General features: G+C 41.0%; 2 protein-coding genes across 16 annotated transcripts in view; both read left to right on the top strand.

The window, feature by feature from the left end:
• BTBD8 (BTB domain containing 8) overlaps positions 1-5,145 on the top strand; it is a 43,730-nt gene extending 38,585 nt beyond the window's left edge. For all 7 annotated transcript variants that reach the window (XM_083444740.1, XM_083444742.1, XM_083444741.1 and 4 more), the window contains 2 exons: positions 309-2,606; positions 4,016-5,145. In XM_083444740.1, coding sequence (XP_083300866.1) covers positions 309-2,606; positions 4,016-4,485 — 2,768 coding nt within the window. In that variant the 3' untranslated portion in view covers positions 4,486-5,145. The remainder of the gene's footprint in view (positions 1-308; positions 2,607-4,015) is intronic.
• A 5,613-nt stretch (positions 5,146-10,758) lies between these two features.
• Positions 10,759-22,462, top strand: LOC310679587 (protein SPO16 homolog). Of its 9 annotated transcripts, none has more exons than XM_083445106.1 (6): positions 10,759-11,099; positions 14,294-14,417; positions 17,604-17,697; positions 18,704-18,872; positions 20,323-20,401; positions 22,020-22,462. In XM_083445106.1, exons 2-6 carry the CDS (start codon positions 14,349-14,351, stop codon positions 22,152-22,154), a joined length of 546 nt encoding a protein of 181 aa, XP_083301232.1. In that variant the 5' UTR covers positions 10,759-11,099; positions 14,294-14,348; the 3' UTR covers positions 22,155-22,462. The 9 variants fall into 9 exon arrangements, with proteins under 9 accessions (XP_083301232.1, XP_083301240.1, XP_083301236.1 ...); XM_083445114.1 differs by lacking the exon at positions 10,759-11,099 and adding an exon at positions 11,131-11,327; XM_083445110.1 differs by lacking the exon at positions 10,759-11,099 and adding an exon at positions 11,403-11,600.
• The last annotated feature ends 700 nt before the right edge of the window (positions 22,463-23,162 follow it).

The raw sequence follows: 23,162 nt of genomic DNA on the forward strand, positions 1-23,162 counted from the left end.
ATGCAGTCATAATACTGCAAAGACTTTCCCCCCATTTTAACGTAATTAATGATGGCAGTGTTCTAAGTTTAAGCCTAGTGATTGCTAGCTCTTGCCTGTTCCACAGTGTGGTTCTGGTTAGTAGTGATGATGCTTCCACAAAGGGCAACTTTAATCTTCTATTCATTTTTGGCCTATTTGTGTTTGAGCGTCCTTTTGAAGTTCTTTTTGTATGGAAAGTCCTGACACAGTTGACATTCACTGCTCCTTCATATAATACACTCTGCAAATTGGAATGTAGCATAACCTTTAGATTTTTGTCTCGGTAGGTCCACCAGGAGAGACCCCAAATCTACTGAAGCCTGGACTTTCTCCTAAGCAAAATGAAGAAAAAAACATGACCCAATATCTAACTCAATCAGAGAAGCAACCTTCTTCAAAGAAAAAGTCTAAATCTCCACAGACAGCTTCAGTTAAAGCCACAGCAAAAATAATAACAACATCCAAACCCCAAAACCATTCAAAGAAGAGTGAAATGGTGAACAATAAAGACCAAAAACAGAAAATAGTTACAGGGCAACCTGCTCCAAAGCTTCCTTCTTCAAGCCAGAAGCATTCCAGAAGTGAATCACCAGTTCAGAAGAATTTACATGCAGAAGGGCAAAAAAATTCAACTTCGTTGGGAACTCAGTTACATAGCAGTAACAAATCTAGCCCAGGGAAGAAGAACAACAGCAGAACACCCTTGCTTGAGATAGATAAGAGGCACATACCTGATTCAGAAAAAGTGACCCCTCTTGAAGAGAGAGACATGAAAGGAAATTTGGAACATCAGTGTGTTGCAGAGCTGAAAACAGAAAAGATAGCAAAACAGGTTCATAAGAATGAGGATGATAAATCACTTTTAAACAAAACAACTGTACAAGAATTGCAGCATGTCAGAGAAGAGGAGGGTGTGACTTGTGCAAATGTTAGCCAGAATCCTGCAATTTTAACTTCTAAAGAATTGAAGTGCAAAATACTTCCTGATTCTGTTGCCTACCAGAATCTCTTGGAACATACAGGAGAGAACCTTTTAACACAAGTAACATCGGCCGGTTGCAAATCTAATGATACCTCAAAGGATGTTAACTATCTTGAAGATCCATTGCACAGCTTGTCTGAAACAGCCAATGACAGCTCTAACTCTGAACATGAGGGGAGGAAATCTTCTAAGGTCTGTATAATGGGCTCTGAAAGCGCTGATGAATTCTCTGATAAATCTGCCTTGACTGAATCCCAATCGGCTACCGTGGAATCGGATGCTGCTTCAAAATCTTTTGTAGAGCATGTTGCAGAAAAATGCTCATCTAAAGACACCGATACCACAGAGACCCCGGAGAGCCATGAGAACTCAGAGGCCCCCTTTGCAGATCATTGGAATCTGAGTTCCAGTGCACTTGATCCAAAAGAAAGCCCTGAATCGGACACTGGCAGTGCAACGACATCATCCGACGATATAAAGCCAAGATCGGAAGACTATGATGCAGGAGGATCTCAGGATGACGAGGGGTCAAATGAAAGAGGGATTTCAAAGTGCAGCACTATGATATGCCATGATTTCCTTGGCAGAAGCAGCAGTGATACAAGCACACCCGAAGAACTCAAAATCTATGACACAAGTCTGAGGATAGAAGTGAAAATGAAAAAGGAAAACTCTGATCTCTTCCGTGTTATTTCAACAAGTGATGATGAGATCCCTAGAAAAAGGCCTGAAACGTGGCTGCACCAAGGTGATGAGAAAAGGGGTGGTTCCAGGGGGAATAATGCTAATTTTGCCGCTGCACAGTTTCCTCAAGAAGCTGATCAGGTCTCCTCTTCGGCGGATGAAACGGAAGATGAAAAGTCTGAAACGGAAAATGTCGTAGAAAACCTGCCTCCGCCAGAAATCCCGGTTCAGCAGTTCCATGGAATTGTGAATCTCGCATTTGAAGATGCAGCAGAAAATGATGCTGAAAGTCAAGAATTCCCTGCCACCAAAAACTTTAAGCGTTCAGTATTGCTTTCAGTGGATGAATGTGAAGAATTGGGATCTGACGATGGTGGAGAGGTCCACACCTCCCTCCAGCGTTCTCTGGATGCTGCAACGCCTTCTGATGTGTTTGATGGCGTTTCCCATGAGGATCATGGCAAGACATTTTATTCAAGATACTCCTTGGAGATTGAAGACGGATTCCTGGAGTGTCAGGAGAATGATAAGGAAAGGTTAGAGAAAAGTGAGAATGCTTCTGTAGACCCTTGTGGCAATGAGCAAAAACCCAAGGAGAAGAGTACTCCAGTTACGGAACAGAAGCCTGCCGAGAAAGATTTGATTGTGAGACATAGTCCGTCTCCTGCAGAAGTTAAGGAAAACGCCAAGAGTGAAGAGAACAATGAATTTCAGTGTAATAAAGTCTCAGACAATGACACAAAATCTCAAGGAAGACCATGTCACCTGGATCTTCATCAAAGAGATAATACTGAGTTACAAAAGAACAATTCTGCAAAACCTGTAGACCCAAGTAGGAGTCACATACTGATTCAGGAAGGCCACGTGAAAGAGATTGATTCAGCATCTACTGAATACGCTAACTCTGCTTTATCCGCAGGTAACGTACAGAAATAAAAGCATTAAGTTCCTCAAGATATTATTAGTGGAATATTAGATTTATAGTTGGGTTTGAGACACTAACTCTAGCAAATACCTTTAGAAATTTTATCCAAACTGTTATAGAATTAAATGCTTATGTTTCAAACAAAATCTTAAGTTGCATACCATATTCTCGACCATAATAGAATATGTATGACGCTGTCCAGTGGGCAGTTGGGAATATTTATCATGGGCAAAGCAGAGAGTGGGATACTGTTCCCTGCTCTTGAGTTCATTTTTGACCCCATAGAACATAGGCAGTATCATCTTTTAATGGAAACTTGGCTATCCATTGGTTCAGCAGCCTATATGATTCACATAAATATATATCTATATCTATATATATCTATATCAAAGTGGGATGTGCAATAAGTGCATTAATCTTCTCAATTAAAAGTGCTCTGCGTATTTGCCTTTTAAGAGCTATATTCATTCTTGTTTCTGTTTTGCACAGAGCTAGGGTCTCCTCTTAAGCTGCTGTTGGATTCAGTGGGGCCCTTGCCATTGGCTTCAGCCGAAGCTGGCCTATACTCTTAAGATACTTTTTCAGAATTATTGTCGTTCTAAGTTTTGCCAGCGAAAAAATAATTTCTTTTTAAAAAGAGAAAGGTCAGCTTTAAAAAAACAACAGTTAATACATTTAAAGTTATGCTTGCTTCACACGGTTAGGTAACTTCTTGTCTAGTTTTGTGTCTTCCTTAAAACAGGGATTCAGCTCCGTACCCCCAAAGTACAACACAGAGAACCTGAATCTTTCAAACTTCTGTGTATTTAAGAGTTATAAACTGATGATTTGTGTTCTGAAGAACCATACGAATGGATGACTTATCAAGCTGTACTTTTTTGTTTGCTTGTCCTTGCTTGCAGCTGCCCTTTGCATGTGCAATACTTAAATATTAAGCCTGTGAATAAACCATTTGTTTTCGCCCCTTCGAGGTTGACTTGGCTTAAGTCACTGTTGGGTGATCATGTCCTCCCTTTCGTTTTCCCCTCCCTCGCTCTGCTCCTTCCTCTTTTAAGTTATTATTTTAGTGGTTTTAGAAATCCATGTGCATTAAATGTTGGTTTACATGACTTGTCATTTTCTGTATCAGAAATTTTTTCCAATTATGGAGGTTTATTGTCAATTGCCAGTGGTGATTGCTGCTTTATTTATAAGCCGTACTTCGTTTCATTTACTTTTTTAAATGCATTTTAAGAAATGGCTCAAATATTTGTGGACTTTGTATACAAGTTACATTTTTCCTTACCTCTTTAATCTGGTTGGATTGGTCCTGCTGCATTGAGTGAAGTATACTGTACAAAAGCCCTGCAAAAGGGGAAAGCCTGTGCAATTTTTACAATGTGTAGTATTGTGAATTATTTCAGGAGACATAGATGATTGTGACAGATTGACACAAACCTGCATGTATGAGCATCGGCCTCCAAAAACCCTTTCTCCAATTTACGAGATGGATGTTGGAGAAGCTTTTGAGCAGAGGATGGAGTCGGAACTGAACATTCTAGATGTGGATTTTGAAGATCAGCCATTTGCAGAACAGGACTGGACTCTTCTCAGGCAACTGTTATCTGACCAGGAGTCAAACTTAGACATCAAAAACTCTGTTCCTGAAGACCTTAACTTAGCACAATATCTCATCAACCAGACACTTTTTCTGGCACGAGACAGTTCACAACCTCAGGGTAAAGCACAGATTGACACTTTCAGTAGGTGGACTGAACTGATATCTCCACTGGATGATTCTTCAGCAAGCATCACAGTGGCAAGTTTTTCCTCTGAAGATTGTTCTTCCCCTCAAGGGGAATGGACAATTCTTGAACTAGAAACCCATCATTGAAGTGATCAAGTGTTTTGAGACAGGACTCCTCCCCTTTTCTTTTCCCTGTACCTCTGCAAGTGAATAGGTGATGCAATATTTCTATACAATAATAAATACTGCATCCGTCAAGAAGAGTCAGTCCTTGATATTGAAATGATCCTTTCTTTAAGTGGTCTGTTTCTAATTTAAGATTTAAACACAGGTAAAATAAACTTTTGAAATTTAAGGTGGATGTTTTCTAAAAACTATTTTCAAGCATGTCTTCTTTTCTTTCTCTTCCTAGACTTAGGAAATTAGATGCCCTGTAAGAAAAAGCTTTGACTTACTCTCTCCTTTTTTCATTCATCACTTACTCATACATTTCCTAAATGCTCAATGAATTAAAATATGAATGCAGAATAAGTATTGCTATCCTTTTTTCTTCCATTGCTCTCCATACATAGTGACTTGGTGACTTCTTCAAAGATAAGCGATTCACAGTGATTACGTCAAAAGATGTGTGCCAACAGTACTTTCAATTCTAGAAATGTGTGTTTGGATTTGCAGGAAATAATAATAATAATGCAACTGTTTCTGGATTTATTTATAAACAGCAGCATGTTTGGGTTGTTTTCTCCAGGTTGATTTTTTGTACCTTTTTTGTTTTTGAAAATTCAATAAATTTCTAAATTGTTTAAATCTAAGATTGCACGGGAATTACTGGAAGGGATACATAGTGTTCTTTTTCTAGGAAGAAATAAATGTTTACAGTGTTGTTAAATTGAAGGGGAGGAAACCTCAAGAATAATTTATACAAAATCTAATACAGTTAACAGTTTTTTTCTTTTAAGATGGTATTTAATAGCATGAGACAGGTGAAATATAATGAAGTAGTCTGCTCATTTCAAATTTCTGTCTTTTGTGTGCCATATAGATCTATATTTTGATTCCTTAGAGTGTATTTGGTAGCACACTTCCCTTATCAAAGGACACTTTTAAAGGATTGGTATTCATATTTTTTGATCCAGAGCCTTTTTCCCAGTTACAGCTTATTATCTCGGTGGGTGGGTGTGGGTGTGGCTAATAGCGCAGGAACAGTGAAACACAATATCATCTATATGTGTTTTTTTTATTTCCTTTTCAGTATGCATCCTATTTACTCTGTGATAAGAGAAAATTGGAATCGACTTCATAGGGAGTTCTTACCATCCAAGTTCCAATGTAGATGGAACACTCAGATACTGATTTTTGTGTTCTATGATGCTCACTTAAATAAACTTAAGATGGATGGACCTTTTTGCTGTGAAGTAATTGGGCGAGATTTACCTGTCAGCGGAAGCCCTGCACAAAGACTTCTGTTTGCCCTGCCCCGCATGCTCTCCTGACCTTTGCTCTGGTGGGATGGAGAACCCTTAGTACAGCACATGAGGGAAGGAGAAGGGAGATCTGGCAGGCTATAGTGCTTGTGCAGTTGGAGCTTTTGTCATAGCGCAAAGTTGAGTTCCGCCCATTTTATTTTAGTAACACATGTGGAAGTGCAGCTTTTGACGGATTCATGATTTCATTCTTCCCTCTCTGCCTATACTTAAAGGGACCCCTGACCTTTAGGTCCAGTAGTGGCCAACTCTGGGGTTGCGACGCTCATCTCGCTTTGTTGGCCGAGGAAGCCGGTGTACAGTTTCCGGGTCATGTGGCCAGCATGACTAAGCCACTTCTGGCGAACCAGAGCAGTGCACAGAAATGCCGTTTACCTTCCCGCCAGAGTGGTACCTATTTATCTACTTTGACGTGCTTTTGAACTGCTAGGTTGGCAGGAGCAGGGACCGAGCAACGGGAGCTCACCCCGTCGTGGGGATTCGAACCGCCGACCTTCTGATCGGCAAGTCCTAGGCTCTGTGGTTTAACCCACAGCGCCACCTGCGTCCCACTGCCTATACTTAATAAATTGAAAAAGTAATTGAGATACTTGCATAGTGCCATTCCACTAAGAAAAATTCCCAGCTTTCAATGAAAATACATGAAAACATTAAAGGAAAACATCTAAATATCTCTTTCACACACACACACACACACACACACACACACGTCAGAAATTAAAAATGGTAGAAACCGTAAAGCGAAGATAGAAAAGCAGCATAGAGATTAACATGGGCTTTTGTGGAAAGGTCATTCCAAAGGTGCGGTTCAGATTCCTGTGGGCAGAGGTGGTCCTCTTGATCCTTAGCTCCAAGAGCCATTCGGGGCTTCAAAGGTAAGCACTAGCAAGTTGAACTTTGAAACAGACCAATGCCCAGTGCAGTTGTTCAAAGACTGGCAACATATAATCCATTTGGCTGGTCTCTGCTAGTAGCCGAGTGACCATTTTGTACTAGCGGTTTGCAGTAAGTCTTCAATGGCATTGTGAAAACCATTGCAGGTCTTGGCAATGCATAACGGCTTTCTGTGTACTTCAATAGTTAGATTTTTATTTCTGTCAAATGTTGGGATTCGTTTTGTAGCAAACATTTGGTGTACGTAATGGGGAAAGAAAGTTGAATAAATGTGGCAGGAAAAGAATAAAGCTTATGCTGTGTCAGCTCTTCCTATTTTACTTATCCTTATTTAAAAAAGATTTTATTAAAGATAAATATAATGAGTATAATATCATAAAATTCCCCAGTAAAAATTGTGACACCACCCCCCCGCCGCATCCTCCTTTTTCTACAGCGTGATGAATTCACAATAAATGTCTTTACAATCTTCAATCAACTTCCAAAGTCACATTCACACATTCAGTGCTCCAAACGTCCATCAAAGAGAGTCATATCTGATAATAACTTTAGTCTCATACATGTTTTAATAGTCTATTCCTATGTCTAAATGTCCGATGTAGCTTGAGGAAGATTATCTGCCTGTCTGTGATCTTTGGTGTAGAAAATAAAGGACCACCATATTGTGAGAAATGTCTCTGGTTTTTGTTTTCCACGGGAAACAATATTATGGCTGACCTTTTCTGCTATTGCTTGCATCATATATTTTTATACCAAAATTCCAGAGTAAATCCTTGTAGCTTCTTCCAAGTTTGTGCTATTGCCAATTGTGCAGTGACAAGAAAACAGGCAGCGAACCTTTTATAAAGTTGTTTATTGGCGTCCTCAAAAATAGTAAGGAAAGCCAATTGTGGGTTAATAATACTTTTCAATGTTGTTTAAATTTCTTTTGCTAGGAGGGAGATGGCAAATTGGCTCTGGCCATTTGGTTTTCAAGTGGAAAAGTTTCTTTGGTCTGGCATGATGATAGGGAGGAGGAAGAGGATTCAGGCAAGGGGTTTAGCCGGGCTTGGTACACACCAGCTGGAGATGAAGTACTTGCAGGTTGACACAGGATGGTGAGGGGACCCAGAACTGAAGGAGCCAGAGTCAGAAGGGGCCCTGCCTCCAGGAACACAGTGGGCTCTGAGACGTAGGGAGCAGTGGGAGATATGCTCTAGGTCAGGCATAGGCAAACTCGGCCCTCCAGATTTTTGGGGACTACAACTCCCATCCCTAGCTAATGGGACCAGTGGTCAGGGATGATGGGAGTTGTAGTCCCAAAACATCTGGAGGGCCGAGTTTGCCTATGCCTGCTCTAGGTGGCTGAGGCAGACAAGAGGCTACAGCCCAGCTCCCTAGTTGGCCAGGTGGGGCTCACTATCTCTGGGAGGAGAGTGATTTCTCAGATGGAGTAGGCTCAGGACAGGTGAGGGTCACCTGCTTCATTAAGCCCAGGTGCTGCACTCAGCAGGCAAAGGGCAGCAGAGCTAAGGGGCTGTGTCTGCTCAGCTGTCCATGTTGATGGATCTTGGCTTGGATGCTCCAGGTCCACTATGGGATGGTGCTTCTGGTTGGACTTTGGACATATGGATTGACCCCAGACCGTGTTTCCCGACTGTTTAACTTGGGACTTGAAATACTGCCTTGCCGCCAGGTAGGCCCAGGGATCAGGACAATGTCCATAGCAACATGAACATAGCATGAAAGAAGAGCACATGATGGAAGGGTGGAAGGGAAGGATATCTGACAGAAAAGCTGCGGAGGTCTGCTGGGCCAGCCTCAATTTATTCCTTAGGGGGTGGACCCAAGCAACCACCCTTGGCCAGTTGGGCCCACCCCCTGGGGAATCCCTGGACCTAGGCCTGCCTGTCACTGGGCCATCCATAGTCGGGCCTGCAGTCCTACCCAGGCTGACAAAGCCTATGGCCAGGCCACAATGCTGCCTGACTGTTTAAGGTAAGTGGACTTGTCTTATCCTTTGCCATAGGCTGGAAAATGTCTGGAACAGGCCCTACTAGTCCCTAGAGCAGTAATGACCAAACTTGGCCCTCCAGCTGTTTTGGGATTACAACTCCCCTCATCCCTAGCTAACAGGACCAGTGGTCAGGGATGATGGGAATTGTAGTCCCAAAACAGCTGGAGGGCCAAGTGTGGCCATCACTACCCTAAAGTACAATTGAAGAGGCTGAGCTGCAGGGATGGGGCAGAAATTCAATTCAGTTTGCATTTAAATTGACCAAATCTACACTTTCTGAAGCAATACGAGAATCAAAGCACAGCTGTTCTTTTAAATTCACACTTAACTGAATTTTGCAAAGGTTGTTTACAAAAATACATACATTGGGGGTCAGTGTGCATAAAAAATAACACAGCAGTGAAAATAACATACAAACTATTACATTGCTTCCCAAAATGTCAAAATTGCATGCAGAAATATCAGACTAGGATGTTGGCAAAATTTCAGGAGGATTTTTTTTTTTAATTGCAATTGCAGAAATGTGGAGAATTGAATTGAACATTGGGAAGGTTAGAAACAGATAACCCAAATAGATAAATCCTTATATCCCTACAGAACTGTAAACAAAGAATTCACCAGTTCAAAAGTTCTCTGCCATGAACTTGGTGTTCTCTGGCAAGCCAACACCTCTTAGCCCTTTCGTGGTTCAAGACCAGCTACTGGGTCTCAAAAGCAACGCTACTCCCATTCAAATATCTGAGAAAGGTTAGGCTTCCCAAGTGCGTGTTGGGGTTATAGTTGTATCCCGACTCTGAAGACTATTACTGTTATCTCTCTACTGTAAATATGAAGCTTTTTCCAAGTATTATGTCCACTTTTCCAAGTATTATGCCCAATAGAGATTATTGAGAGAATGTGGGGAGAACATCAAGTACTTTGAAGTGCATTAGAAATGCTGGGTATTATAGTTATTGAAGAAACTTGCGCTGAGCTTGGCATGATACAATTAAGCATGTATTTGACCTAAGATCATCATTTAAAAAGTGACACTTCTGAAATGCTCTCTAAGGTGAGAAAATTCCATAAGCACTGAGGCCTGATTCACTCAAGTGGCATTTGTTTTTCTTTGCATTCAGTTACACGACAGGAGGCATGGAATTTTTTTCGCGTGGTCCAGCTCTTTAGTCCTGCGTGAGTCGCTGCGATTGACAGTGTCTACATGTAAGAAGCTGGTTCGCATGACTCACCTCGGTGGCATCGTATACACATGTACACAATCAATTGGAGAATAAAAACTTTGTGTAGATTGTGTCTCTAAAGATATGCTTGATGTGCTGAAATTGGTCAGGTACGATATTGTTAAAGGTGTGGTCTTGATCATGAGGTCTTCTCCCTCTTAAGCAGAGATGGAGAATTGTGGCCCTCCTAGATGTTGCCAAATATTGGTCATGTTTGCTATGGCTGCTGGGAGCTAGAGTGCCACAATATCTGGAGGGCCACAGGGTCCCCATCCCTGCTCTCAAGTAAAACAATCCAAAATCATGGTAGGTGCAGTTATAGTAAATTGGAAGGATTGGCTGTAGTCTCTGTTTGTTTCTCTCTAAGCAGTTATGCATAATACTCTCTAGCTGTAGCCTGTTAGCTCTTCAGACTGTACATGTGAAGAAACAAAGATTTATGTCCTGGACGATTTCAGTTTAAAAGGATATAATTGCGCGTCGGTGTGTGAATATTTCATGACACTATGATAAGTTATCCGCTTGATATATGACGTAGTGCCTAAGGACAGGCAAAATTATTATTATTAATAGGAAGAAGTGCTCAGTTAATTGCATTGGTAATGATTTCAGCAGATTAAAAAATGGAAAGGGGGCTGGTGTACTGGAAGCCCATCCTGAACAAGAAGCTATGCCTTGAAGAGGCATAACTCATAGTAAAGTGTGAGAGGCTGCCATGCTGCTTGCAACGCTGTGAGCACAGCTCAATGGGGTGAGACATTCGTTCCCAGAAATCACCCGAAGTTTCTAGCAGTTTCTTTCTAGCGGTTTCTGACCCTGACACAACACCCCTAAGCAGACTGTACTTAGGGCAGTCTCTGGTATCTCCACATAAAAGGATACACTCTTCCACCACACTTGAGGGAAGTTGGCTAGTTTAAGGAGTGGGGAAAGAAGGCTGCCTGGTCTACACATTTAGGTCCCTCAGCAATGGGGCAATCTTTGCTGGGTTAAGGTGGAACAGCGGAGGGGCTGCTACGGTTGCCCCCCAGCATCTGCTCCCTGAGGGGTTGCCTCACTCTGTTGAATGTTTGGGCTGACCCCATTACTGAGTTTGCCTCGCCATTTTTCTTGCAAAGGCACAAGAACTGAGGAGACACTGAATGTAGATGAATACTAAGCAAGCTAGTAATGCTCCAGTATTATTAAGCATGACTAATTTCCTATAAGATTTCTAGGCTTCTTTCCAAATATACCCCTTGCAGGAAAATATTTGAAATAGCAGGCTTTCGGATCAGCGAACTAAAATTACAATTCCTATATTGGGAAAAGCTTTTGACCCTTTTGTCGTAGCGCCTTCAGTCTTTTCCCTGGATAGTTTGCCTTTCTGTTCTGAATGGGGAAACCTAATACTGTGTAATTTATTAATGTCCTTGTTGAATTTTTTTTTTTATGCTTTAGATAGAATAGACTTCCACACGAACATAATCACAAGCAGTAACGCAAAGTTTTATTACGACAATCCTCTGTAACATTAACCCTTAACCCTGTCCTGCTTTTTTTTAAAAAACAAAAACCCAGTATTATTTAACTGAGCATTTGATTTTAGTAGTAATTCTGCTTTTGCCTTAAGTTAATTTAGTCAGTTATGGTGGATACATCTACATAATTTATCAAATTCATTCAGTTGTAAGTGTAGAGTGGGTTTTTAAAAATTTTATTTAAGGACTGGTACTGGGGAATCTTGTGCAAGTAAAGTAAGGAGGAGAAGGAATGGAATGCGGGAGCGGACTTGAACAATTGAGTTCTTATTCATTTTTTTATTTTCATTTTTATTAAATTTGTACCTTGCCCCCCCCCCAATGCAGAATTTGAGAGAGAGTTAAAAACAGAACCACAATTTCATTGCGCCCAGACAAAAGGAGAACACTGTTTCCTCAGTGGCGTGCTTTTTTGAATTTGTCTGTAAATTGAAAGTTGCCAGTTTTAAAAACAAATAAACAGGGTGGGGGTGAGGGAAAGAAAAGCCCTGTAGGGTATATTCTGCAAGTGCCACTGGCAAGTTAACCAGGCTCCCTTGTCTGTGATACCAGAAGAGATAGGCCTCAAAGCCAGCCTCCATTACTGGCGTTCCATAATGGTGTCTTTTAGAAAAGTTGTGAGGGGGACCTTGACTGAGGGGCCAGAGCTCAGCTTTTGCAGGGCCTGGGCTAAGTAGGAATGAGTGTCAATAGATAGGAAGCTCTAGAAGCCTTCGCTTCCCACACAGTCCTTAGCAAGCCTTCGCTTCCCACACAGTCCTTAGCAAGCCTTAGTGACAAAACTGCCACATCCAAGCTCTCTCTTGTACGCCGCTTTTTATTGAACGTTGTGAGGAATTACTAAGCCATTCTTGACTGGCATGACTCACTATGCCATAATGCTGACTAGAATTCTAACTTCATAAGCGGCGTTAGAAGCGGAGATATGAAAGCTAAGAGCTAAACGGCACCTTAAACCGGGGTTACAGGCACAACAACAGAATGTTTTCTGTTTTTGTTTTCATAACAAGAATCATAGGCTTGTCCTGCGTCAGGAATTTTCCTGACACGTTTCCAGGTGTAAAAATGGCGTGGGGGGGGGGGATTTTGCCAAATCGGCAAAATGTCAGTGAAAACCCGGATGTATGGTAATGCAATGGAAAAAGTAGCGTAAACAGTTCCAAAAGCTTAAAATTACTATTTGGGGTGGGGAATTTCCCCAGAAAAAGTTGACAATTTGGGTTTGTTCTCCCAAAAACCTCAAGGGCACCCAGGGTTGCAGGTTCAAGCTGGCACTCCTTGCCCCAAATCAGAACTTGAAGCTGGGGTCTCTTTGGTGTATGCACAGTATATTCAAAATATCCACTTTGCCACACTTTGAAACACACAGTGCCTCTGTAGAACAGAAAAGGGGCAAACCTAGTATTAAAGTACCCTTATTGTGAGGCCACAGAGTGGTAAATGGGGACTTTATGAGTTAACTGCAACAAATTATAATGATCTGCTCTCCGTGGAGTGTCTCACTTAGTACCCTAACCTTTTCCTAATGTTGTAACAGAAAAGGTGCTTACTGTATGGGAAAAGGTGAAAAAACTTGAATGCCCACAGAATTATTAGCTCTGTTAGCAGATCCTCCAAGTGCCCCTATTTTCCAGGGACGTCCCTGATTTAGAGACACCATCCTGGTTTCTGATTTGAACCCGGAATACCCCCCTTTTCCTTAGGATGTTCCTATTTTCATTGGAGAAATGTTGGAGGGTATGGCATTATCCAACTCCCGAGCCGTCTAAAGGCAATCCTGTATAGGGAAGGGTTTTTTTAATGTTTAATGTTTTAATTATATATGTTGGAAGCCGCCCAGAGTGGCTAGGGGCAACCCAATAAGATGTGTGGGGTATAAGTAGTAAAATTATCATTCTGGAATGGACGTCCCTATTTTCATTGGAGAAATGTTGGAGGGTATGTGTTAGGCCTGTGTGTCTCCTAAATGTTTATGACAGTCTCGCTCATAGATGGTTTGCAAACTCTGCATTCAGATGGTTGGGATCTGTATTGCTGAGCCACCTTGAAGTTATAATGCACCTCAGAGTATCACTAACAGTGCTTGATTGACTCATAGTAATAACCAGAACAAGGACTGCACTTGGGGAAAGTGCCTTTTTCTCTTCAAGGCCTTTTTGATTCAGTGGAAGCTTGTTTCTGGTGCATGTACAAATGTTTTGCACAGTTGAAAGAGAGTGAGTGCACCGTTTCCCAGGGCTAAAAATAGTCAAGAGCTATACATGTCTAATCTGAAGCTTCATTGAGATCAATGGGACTTACTCTTAACTAAGTGTGCTTAGAATTCCTAAAAGTGGAGTTCATCTCTTATATTTTGTAAATGACACCTTCTCTTTGCACTTTACGTCTCCTCTAGCATTATCAAAACTCAGTATAACGTGACCTGTTATATTAATGGGACGCGAGTGGCGCTGTGGGTTAAAGCCTCAGTGCCTAGGGCTTGCCGATTGAAAGGTCGGCGGTTCGAATCCCCGCGGCGGGGTGCGCTCCCGCTGTTCGGTCCCAGCGCCTGCCAACCTAGCAGTTCGAAAGCACCCCTGGGTGCAAGTAGATAAATAGGGACCGCTTACTAGCGGGAAGGTAAACGGCGTTTCCGTGTGCGGCTCTGGCTCGCCAGAGCAGCGATGTCACACTGGCCACGTGACCCGGAAGTGTCTTCGGACAGCGCTGGCCCCCGGCCTCTTTGAGTGAGATGGGCGCACAACCCTAGAGTCTGTCAAGACTGGCCCACACGGGCAGGGGTACCTTTACCTTTACCTTTTATAAGGTGCAAACAAAGGTCCCACTACTTTCCCTTCTCAGTTTGTAGTGTTCCGTAAGTGTCTGGTACTGCAGAAACTTTGGTGACTGTGTCAACATGGCGGAAGGCAGTGGGCAAGAAAAGACACGGTGGACTGCAACCGTAATTGTGAGTTCATCTCTTCAGGTACTGTATCCTACCATTTGTTCGTACAAGTTGCTCTAGCCTCGCAAAGGGTCACAAAATAAATGGGGCTGTGTATTCCACCCTTTCTAGGAACACCTAATATAGAAGAGAGAGCTTAACAACAATGTCAGAACACAGCTCTACCATGTCCTCATATGACTGGGATTAAGGCCTCCAGATTAGAGAGGGTAGTCTGCAAACAGATTTAAGACCCACCACCTTTTAAATTAAAACTAAAACTAACCGCTGTGTTGCATTAAGGAATTGACCGACATTGAAGCATAGTGTAATGGGAAGCACAATTCTCTAAGCAGTGAAAACGCCAAAAGTGCAGAGGGTACTCAGGTTAAACCAGTCCAACTGACACTGCTATCCCATTAGGTTTCAGGGGGGCACCCAGCTCCTTCAGAGCGCCCAAGAAATCCCACAGTCCTGACCTCAGTTTGAGTCCAAAATTGCCAATCAATTGTGCTCTTTCCTATTGTCAAATAAACCCAAGTGGCCAGGGGAAGGCACAGAAATACACTTGCTTTTTTTGTTCTAGCGCTCCCCTTCCACAAGTATCTCCAGTTATTTAGTTACTGTGGCATCATATTGACCCTAGCGTACATTACCAAGGGGATACTAAACAGATCTGGCTAGGGCTATTTACTTAACGAAAGAAACTGGTTTGACGGTTTTAGCAGTCCTCTTCTTCTCCAGACCTGTCTTATAGCTGCAGAATTACAGTACTGAGTTGGATGAGGCCCCAGGAGGTGTTTTAGTTTAATCCCCCAAAACGCATAACAATATTTTAATTCCATTAAATCAGTGTAGTGGCTGTTCAGAAGTGAGATTTTCTGATAAAGCATGCTTACAGCAGAATAGACTTCTTATATTCCTGTGCTTTCCCCCCACCCCAAACACTCCAGAGGAGTTAAATGCCATGATCAAAGAGCATCAACCATATTAATATGCCCATTTCAATGAAATCTAAAACACTAATGGCCCGGCTAGAACAAAAGCACAAAGCAGAAGACCTTGCTTTATCAGATCAAAGGCCCATCTAATCCAGCATTCTCTTCTCACAGTGGCCAATCAGATGCCTATTGGATGCCCAATAGAGGACATGAGTGCAATAACACACTCTCCATTTTTATTTCCCAGCAACTTGGTATTCAGAGGCATGCCCAGTAGCACACAACCATTCTGACTCTAGTAGCCACTGATAAACTTTACCCTCCTTGAACTTTTCTAATTTTCCTTTAAAGACCCGTTCTGATGAATAGCGTTGAACTAGGACCCGGGAGACTGGGGTTCATATCCTCACTCAGTCAGCAAGCTCACTGGGTGACCGTGGGTCAGTCACTACCTGTCATCAGAACCCACCTCACAGGGTGGTTTGGAGGAAAACATGGAGAGGAGGAGAGCCATGTATATTACCTGAGCTCCTGGGTGTATAAAAGCAAATATAAATAAATAAATACCGTATTTTCCGCCCTATAGGGTGCACCGGCCCATAGGGCACACTTTTTGGGGGGGGGGGGAATAAAGGGGAAACAAATATTCCCCCCCCCCCGAGCCCTAAAGAGCAAAGAAGCTATGACAGCGAGCAGGATGGATCCCGCTCACTGTGCTGTCTTCGTTTTTAGCCTCAGGGCTGGGGGTCCAGGGGCGAAGGCGAGGTTGCGCTCAACCTCGCCATCGCTCCCGGAGCTTGCTTGCGGGGCTGGGGGCAGGGGAAGCCCAAGCTTCCCCTGACCTCAGCCCCCAGAACAGGCTATTGCCCGCAAGCCTTACAAGTTCCCGCCGGGCTCCCAAGGCTTGCGGATAGCCTCCTGAAGCCTGGAGAGTGAGAGGGGTCGGTTCGCACCGATGCCTCTCGCTCTCCAGGCTTCAGGGAAAGCCTGCATTCGCCCCACAGGACGCACACACATTTCCCCTTCATTTTTGGAAGGGAAAAAGTGCGTCCTATAGGGCGAAAAATACGGTAGGTGGGGGCTAACTTCCATCCTTCTTGGGATGTTCCCAATTTGTAAAAGTGACTGGAAGAAAATAGGGTGAGTGAGCTGGAGTCTATAAGTGTTGTGTTTTGCACTTGGAAGACTTTTACATCAGGAATGATGTGGGGTACGCACTCTCTTATGGCTGTTAAGTGCCACTTCCTATCAGGTTGTAAGAAACCCTTTCTTCCTCCAACACTTGCAGCAGCAGCACCTCCGTGACATTTAGAATTGTTGCCCACCTGAGGCCATCCCTGCTTCCCAACAAACAAAGTGGCTTTTGCATTGACTTTTTGTTAGTACAGCCAGTGCTCGCCAATGTGTTTCCCCTTCCCTCCTTTTCCCCTCTGGAGCCTTCCTTTAGTTTGTTAATAGCAATTACAGGATGCAATGAACAGTCATAATGACAAACAGGCGATGCAGAAAGTGCTATAGATGTTTTTATCTGGGTTCTCCTTGCTTTCAGGAAGCATTTTGATTGATTAATCTATAATGTTGATCTTTGTTACTCTTTTAATGCAGTTTTTTTATTAGTTTCCCTTTTCTTGTTGACAGGAACAGTTCTTGGAGGCAGTACATTGTCACTACACAAGCTGACATTGTTCTTGATTGATAGAATAGAAAGAAACTTGGCTAGCTTATCTTAAGATGAAAACTTGATTGATGGGATACCTGGGTAATCTGTGACCCTCCGGATGCTGCTGGTCTACAGCTTGCAACATCTCTGGCTGGGGCTGATGGGAAACAGGCCCTCTTTAAAAGCTCCTGCTGCATTTGGAATACGTCTTCTGTCCATTCCTATCCTTTTTCTGGGTCCACCTTACTTTCCTGACTGTTTTAATGAACAGAAGGGGAATGGGATGACAGAGGGAGGAGGAACCGACAGGAGAAGACTCAAACATTTTCTCATTGCATTGGGGAGTTTAATGGATGGCTCTCCAGACTGCAACTGGGACAACTGTTAAGTTCTGTTGTATGGCAAGCTAAACACAAAGCACCTTGGTTATAATGAGCAATATTTTAATGAAAAGGGTGTGTGTTTTATAATATACGTTAGCTTAGTGGGAAGAGGAGTAAAGGTTAAAAAATGATCAATGCTGTAGATATTTCTGACTCTCTCTTTTTTGTCATTATAATAGAACCCAGTTAACTTTATTTAGAACTGGTGAGCATGTTTTAATCCTGTATTTTATAACTTATTTAGGGTCATGAAATTTCAATGTCCCTACAAAATCAGCAACACCGGGTTCGATATTCAGATACAGTGGAAAATGGATCAATAATTTTCTCTCTTTCTGGTACAGTATCTTAAATTATGGGAAATGTGACTATTAATATTTATTTATTTATTTTATATTTAATTCAATTTATATTTCATTTAATGTATTTATTATTTATTTTTATTTATTTCATTATTTCATATACACGACTTGATTGTATGTGTGTTTATAATCTCAAAGCGCTCTACAGGGCTACTTAACCTGTAGAATTCAATATGGAAATTAAGAGTGACAAGTTGTACACATGGTGGTCTTGCAGCATCCCTACAACATAATTTGGGTCATGGTATCAATATGCTTTACATCCAGTGAATTTTATGGAGGGCGTAATCTCAGTCTCTATAACTGACTCTTTAGAAATCCCCCAAAGCCAAGAACTTTGTTATCTTTCTCCCAAACTGGACATATTCACATCTGAAGGAAATTTTAGAATGCTTGTAGCCAGATATAAATAGCAGAAAATGATCCTGTAGACTTATAAGCAAGGCAGAATAATTTAAAACCATTTTAAGCTATGAATGTTGGGTTTCACAGTACAGTTCAACAAAAAAACTCTTTGTTATTATTTTGTTCACTTAAATAAATCACTAACAATTTACTAAATTCTCTGTTTAAAAGAGACAGTCCCTACCCATGGGTTTAAAATGTAAATAGACATCACACAAAAGGAAAAAGGATGAGGAGGAAAGAGGAAGACAAGCAAATTCATGTATACATTTTTAATGTGTTCCTCATCTTCCTATCCTAATTTGAGAATCACTGTAATAAACTAAGCAGATAGGATCAGGACACTGTAGAAACAATTAGCCCCCTTTCATCTGTTTGTATGGGGCTTCCAAGTAAACACCCAGGAAATGGATGAAAGAGTAGCAATGAGCCTATCTTCCACGTTCATATGCTTAGGACTACAGCTTTATATGAACAAAACTCTATTTCAGTAGTAAATATACCAACTATATATGTATTTGACTATTTTTTATATGCAGTTAAGTCTGACTTGATCACCATATTTCGTCTTGCCCAGGAATTGCATTTTTGCTGGTTGATGCTCAAGGCTTATTTTTCACAGAGAGAGAGGTTTTATTTGAAATAATAAAGAAGTTCATGACCATCCACAGGAATGGGTTTTTGCTTTTGTCAGCTGCTCGTCATGGACCAAAAGAATGGGATGGGATGTTCAGAGTTCAGCAGAGGTATGAAATTAAAAAAATAATAATCAATAGTTTTATTAGTAAAGGAAATTAGGTACAATAATATGAAGTGTTTGCTTAATTATCAAAGATGTAGGTGAATTTGATTTTGCTCAAAGAATTTAGCCAAAGAATAAAAACCCTGTTGTCATATTGCAGTATATAAGAAAATGATGCATCTCGGTCTGTATGACTTGGCATACTCAAGTTTGATAACATGAGTCAATTTTGGAAATTTAACAAGTCATCATTCCCTAAGTACAAGAGAACACCATTTTGTGTTTCCTTTTCAGAGACTGAGGATCCTATCCTTGGAAGGCAACCTGGAAGTAAATCCTGTTGATTTCAATGAGACTTACTTCCAAGCAAGTATGTGTTAAGACTGCAGCATAAGTTCTAATAGTCTAAAAATGAGAATTACGCTTTTGAAAGTCCAGATCATTATGCCAACAAAAAAGCAATTGGCAGGGGTAGTACAACCTAACTGAGGGCATGGCAGTACAGTGGTACCTCGGGTTACATACGCTTCAGGTTACATTTGCTTCAGGTTACAGACTCCGCTAACCCAGAAATAGGACCTCAGGTTAAGAACTTTGCTTCGGGATGAGAAGAGAAATCATGCAGTGGCAGCAGGAGGCCCCATTAGCTAAAGTGGTGCTTCAGGTTAAGAACAGTTTCAGGTTAAGAATGGACCTCGAGAATGAATTAAGTATGTAACCAGAGGTACCACTGTAGTACTGCAAGAACAGAGCATATCCTGGAGTAACAGGATGCTTCAATATTAAGTGGATGGTTCAATATTAAGTTTACGTTCAATGTCTTAAAAGTGAGCTAGGAAATTGTCCCATCTGATCATAATGGCCACTATTAGTAACATAATTATCTCTGTGTGTTCTCTCCTGCATTTAATTTCCCTCTGACCTCATTATTTAAATTCATCCTTCCCTGCCCTCTCTCTGTTTGCCTGCAACCTGGGCAAACACTTCATGCAAACCTTACGGTCCACAAATAACATCTTGCTGAAGACAATGCTGAAACACTTTGGGAAATAAACAAAATTTGAAATGTTTTTTTGTGACCCTTTAGCTTGGCCTTTTCCTTTTTATTTCATCTTCGGTGTAGCCCTCTTGTTTTCCATGCAGCTCAGTAACGTGTACTCCTGATTGTAGTGACCGCCTGGGGTTTAAGGAAGGCGTCTTTTCCATCACCTGAATTCTTGGTGCAAAGAAAATATAGAGAAAGGAGAATTCCTGGATGTCAGGCTCCAAGCCTGGGAACAGTGGTTCTGCTATCCCAATCCTAGTGAAAATGAAGTGCCAGCTTTTGCAAAATCCCAATTTGCTGCAATCATATTAACATATCCTTATGTAACAGCATGCTCCAATTCTAGTCCATGCTGTAAAAAATATGAATACGGTACTTAGCATGATTGACATTTTGAGGGTTGTTTCAGGTTCCTAGGCAGCAATTTACGAATAATCCCAGTCCACAATACCGCTGAAGCTATTAAACTCATGCTAACTATAGCAAAAGTAAGTAGCAGAATTTTATTGTCAAATAATAACGTACAGCAAAACAGCTATGACAATATAGAATACATCAACTAGAGCCAGGGCTTTCTCGGCTGCAGTTCCAATCTGGTGGAACGCTCTGTCACAAGAGACTAGGGCCCTGCGGGACCTGACATCTTTCCACAGGGCCTGCAAGACAGAGCTGTTCCACCAGGCCTTTGGTCAGGGCATAGCCTGACTCCCTCCTCTGGCAATCTGCACAGAATTTTGCTTAATAGTTGCCATCAATTTGATTTTAATTAATTTTTATAATGAAATGTTTTTAGAATGTTGGATTATTCGATTGTTGTTAGCCGCCCTGAGCCCGGCTTCGGCTGGGGAGGGCGGGATATAAATAAAATTTATTATTATTATTATTATTATTATTATTATTATTATTATTATTATTTATTATCAATAGGATTTCCACATACTTTTTTGAAAAGTCTCTCGTACATGCTAAGCATGTAACTACATCTAAAATGAGCCAATGTGGTTTAGTGTTTTCAGTGCCAAACAAGAACAGGGAAGGCTCTGGTATAAATTCCTATTCAGTCATGAAACTCATTGGCTAACCCTTACAGGGCTGTTGTGATTTATTTATTTTTAAAGGAGGGTGGGAAGAATAACCAAGGATATCCTTGGAGGAAAAGTGACATGTCAGTGAATAAAATAGTTACAGTGGTGCCTCGCAAGACGAAAAGAATCCGTTCCGTGAGTCTCTTCGTCTAGCGGTTTTTTCGTCTTGCGAAGCAAGCCCATTAGCGGATTAGCGGCTATTAGCGGCTATTAAAGGTTTAAGGGATTAGCGGATTAGCTGCTAAAAGGCTATTAGCAGCTTAGTGCCTTAGAAAAAGGGGGTCGGGAGCGGAAAAAACCCCCCAGGAATCACAAGACATTTTCGTCTTGCGAAGCAAGCCCATAGCAAATTAGTCCTGCGAAGCACCTCCAAAACGGAAAACCCTTTCGTCTAGCGGGTTTTCCGTCTTGCGAGGCATTCGTCTTGCGGGGCACCACTGTATTTGCTATTTGGTGCTTGTAATACCAATTATAGATACTTGACTGGCAGATATATATAGGACCTAATGCTTAATGTGATATATGAATAAGATACAATACTTCTACATAAATACTTCTGGCAATTATTATTTAAGAATACATACCGTACCTAATTTTTAAAAAGTGTTCCCTGTAGTTTACTTTGCAGCAAAACCAGAAATAGAATTAAAGACTAAGACTATTTTAAGCTATGCTCTTCAAAATAACTACTTGTTCCTTTAAAGAGTTACTTCAGTTTAACCTAAGGCTTTTCTTTCAATCACACCAATATAAAATCAGAATTAAAGTATTAGATTTTAAGCCTTTTAAAATCTAGTTACTTGAAGACAAGTCATTTGTAGACTTTAATTTCAAAATAGAAGCCAAAATTATCTGAAACAGGACCCTGCAAGTAAAATCTGTTATTTTACAAACCCTCTTTAGTACTTTCCCTCAGGATCTTTCTTTCTTGCAGAAAGAATCCAAAGTTATTTTCAAGTCTTATGCTGTATTAATTGCACAAACCATTACTATAACCTGCTTTATTTCTCTCCTTGTAAAGACTACTTCAAAACCGCATCTGGACAACATTCGCTACAGAATGCTAATGGCAAAGACACAGATTGTAGAACAAAGCTGTGTTTGGAAAATGCTTCATCAAAGTCAACTGGCTTGTAGTTTTGTAAACACCACTTAATATTTTATTCAAAAAAGTTTGGCCATGTTTATTTGCAAAATAGTCTCAATTTTGTGCTTTTAAAAAATGTATCCACAAAGCAATAAGCATGTCACTTTAGAAAGCGCATTTCTGGATGTTACATTCAGAATTAAAATCAGTGCGTGATTTCTTAGTTTAATTTCCTGTATAACCATCCAAGACATATTACTGTTCACTTGAAATAGATAGCCAGATGTAAAATACTGAGGAAGAATGGTCATTATTGAAGAGTAACACCTTTTAAAAATGTACATAACTTTGCAAATAAATGGCATAGTTGTAGCCTACCCAATTTAATATTTTCTTTTCTAATAATTATTTAGAACTTGTTATTCTTTTATTTCCATAAAGGAAAATCTCTTACTAAACAATTTGTATATTTAAGTCAATGAACTCCCATCTCCCAGACTTTTCATTCTGATCCGCTTGTACTTGCTCAGATATATTTCCAGAAATGACCAAGGAAATTTGAAGTGAGGAATTTACTCATAGCTGAAATGGTAGATAGGATAACTCACCTTTATGTCATCTTAATGTAACATCATAATGATACGCTTGTGGGCCTTGCTGCTATGAGGTGATTCAATTTTCTCCAAGTAACTGTTTAATTGGCCTACATCTAACAGTGCTGCAACATGCTGCAATATATCTCCGAATCAGTACTATGATAACTGAAATGGGTTCTTAGTATCTACACTGCAAGTTTAGAATGTACTCTCCCTAATGTCAATACAGCACATGCCAATTTATATTTATTCCCATATCCTACATCTTGAGGCATTTGTGTTCTCTTACTTATCTTGTGGGTATGATGTAATACCAGTAAGGGAATTTATCACTTGTATATTTTGCTTTTTCCTTGCTATTTTCGGAATACTTGAGGTCTGTACCAAATAGGTTGGCTGTTTTCTAAGTGGTGTATTTTGGGTGGTGAAAATTAGAGGCCCATCACAGGGTGTGTATAAACCTGTGCCTAAGGGGAAACAA

The sequence above is a fragment of the Podarcis tiliguerta genome (genome assembly GCF_965153285.1).
Source record: "Podarcis tiliguerta genome assembly, chromosome: 6".
NCBI classification, from domain to species: Eukaryota; Metazoa; Chordata; class Lepidosauria; order Squamata; family Lacertidae; genus Podarcis; species Podarcis tiliguerta.

Excerpts from the sequence above, each read along its gene's own strand:
- LOC310679587 (XM_083445106.1), top strand. The coding sequence starts at position 14,349 with ATGGCGGAAGGCAGTGGGCAAGAAAAGACACGGTGGACTGCAACCGTA. Across the intron at positions 14,418-17,603 it reads TTGTGAGTTCATCTCTTCAG|GGTCATGAAATTTCAATGTC; the intron begins GTACTGTATCCT and ends TAACTTATTTAG. Across the intron at positions 18,873-20,322 it reads ATGTTCAGAGTTCAGCAGAG|GTTCCTAGGCAGCAATTTAC; the intron begins GTATGAAATTAA and ends GGGTTGTTTCAG.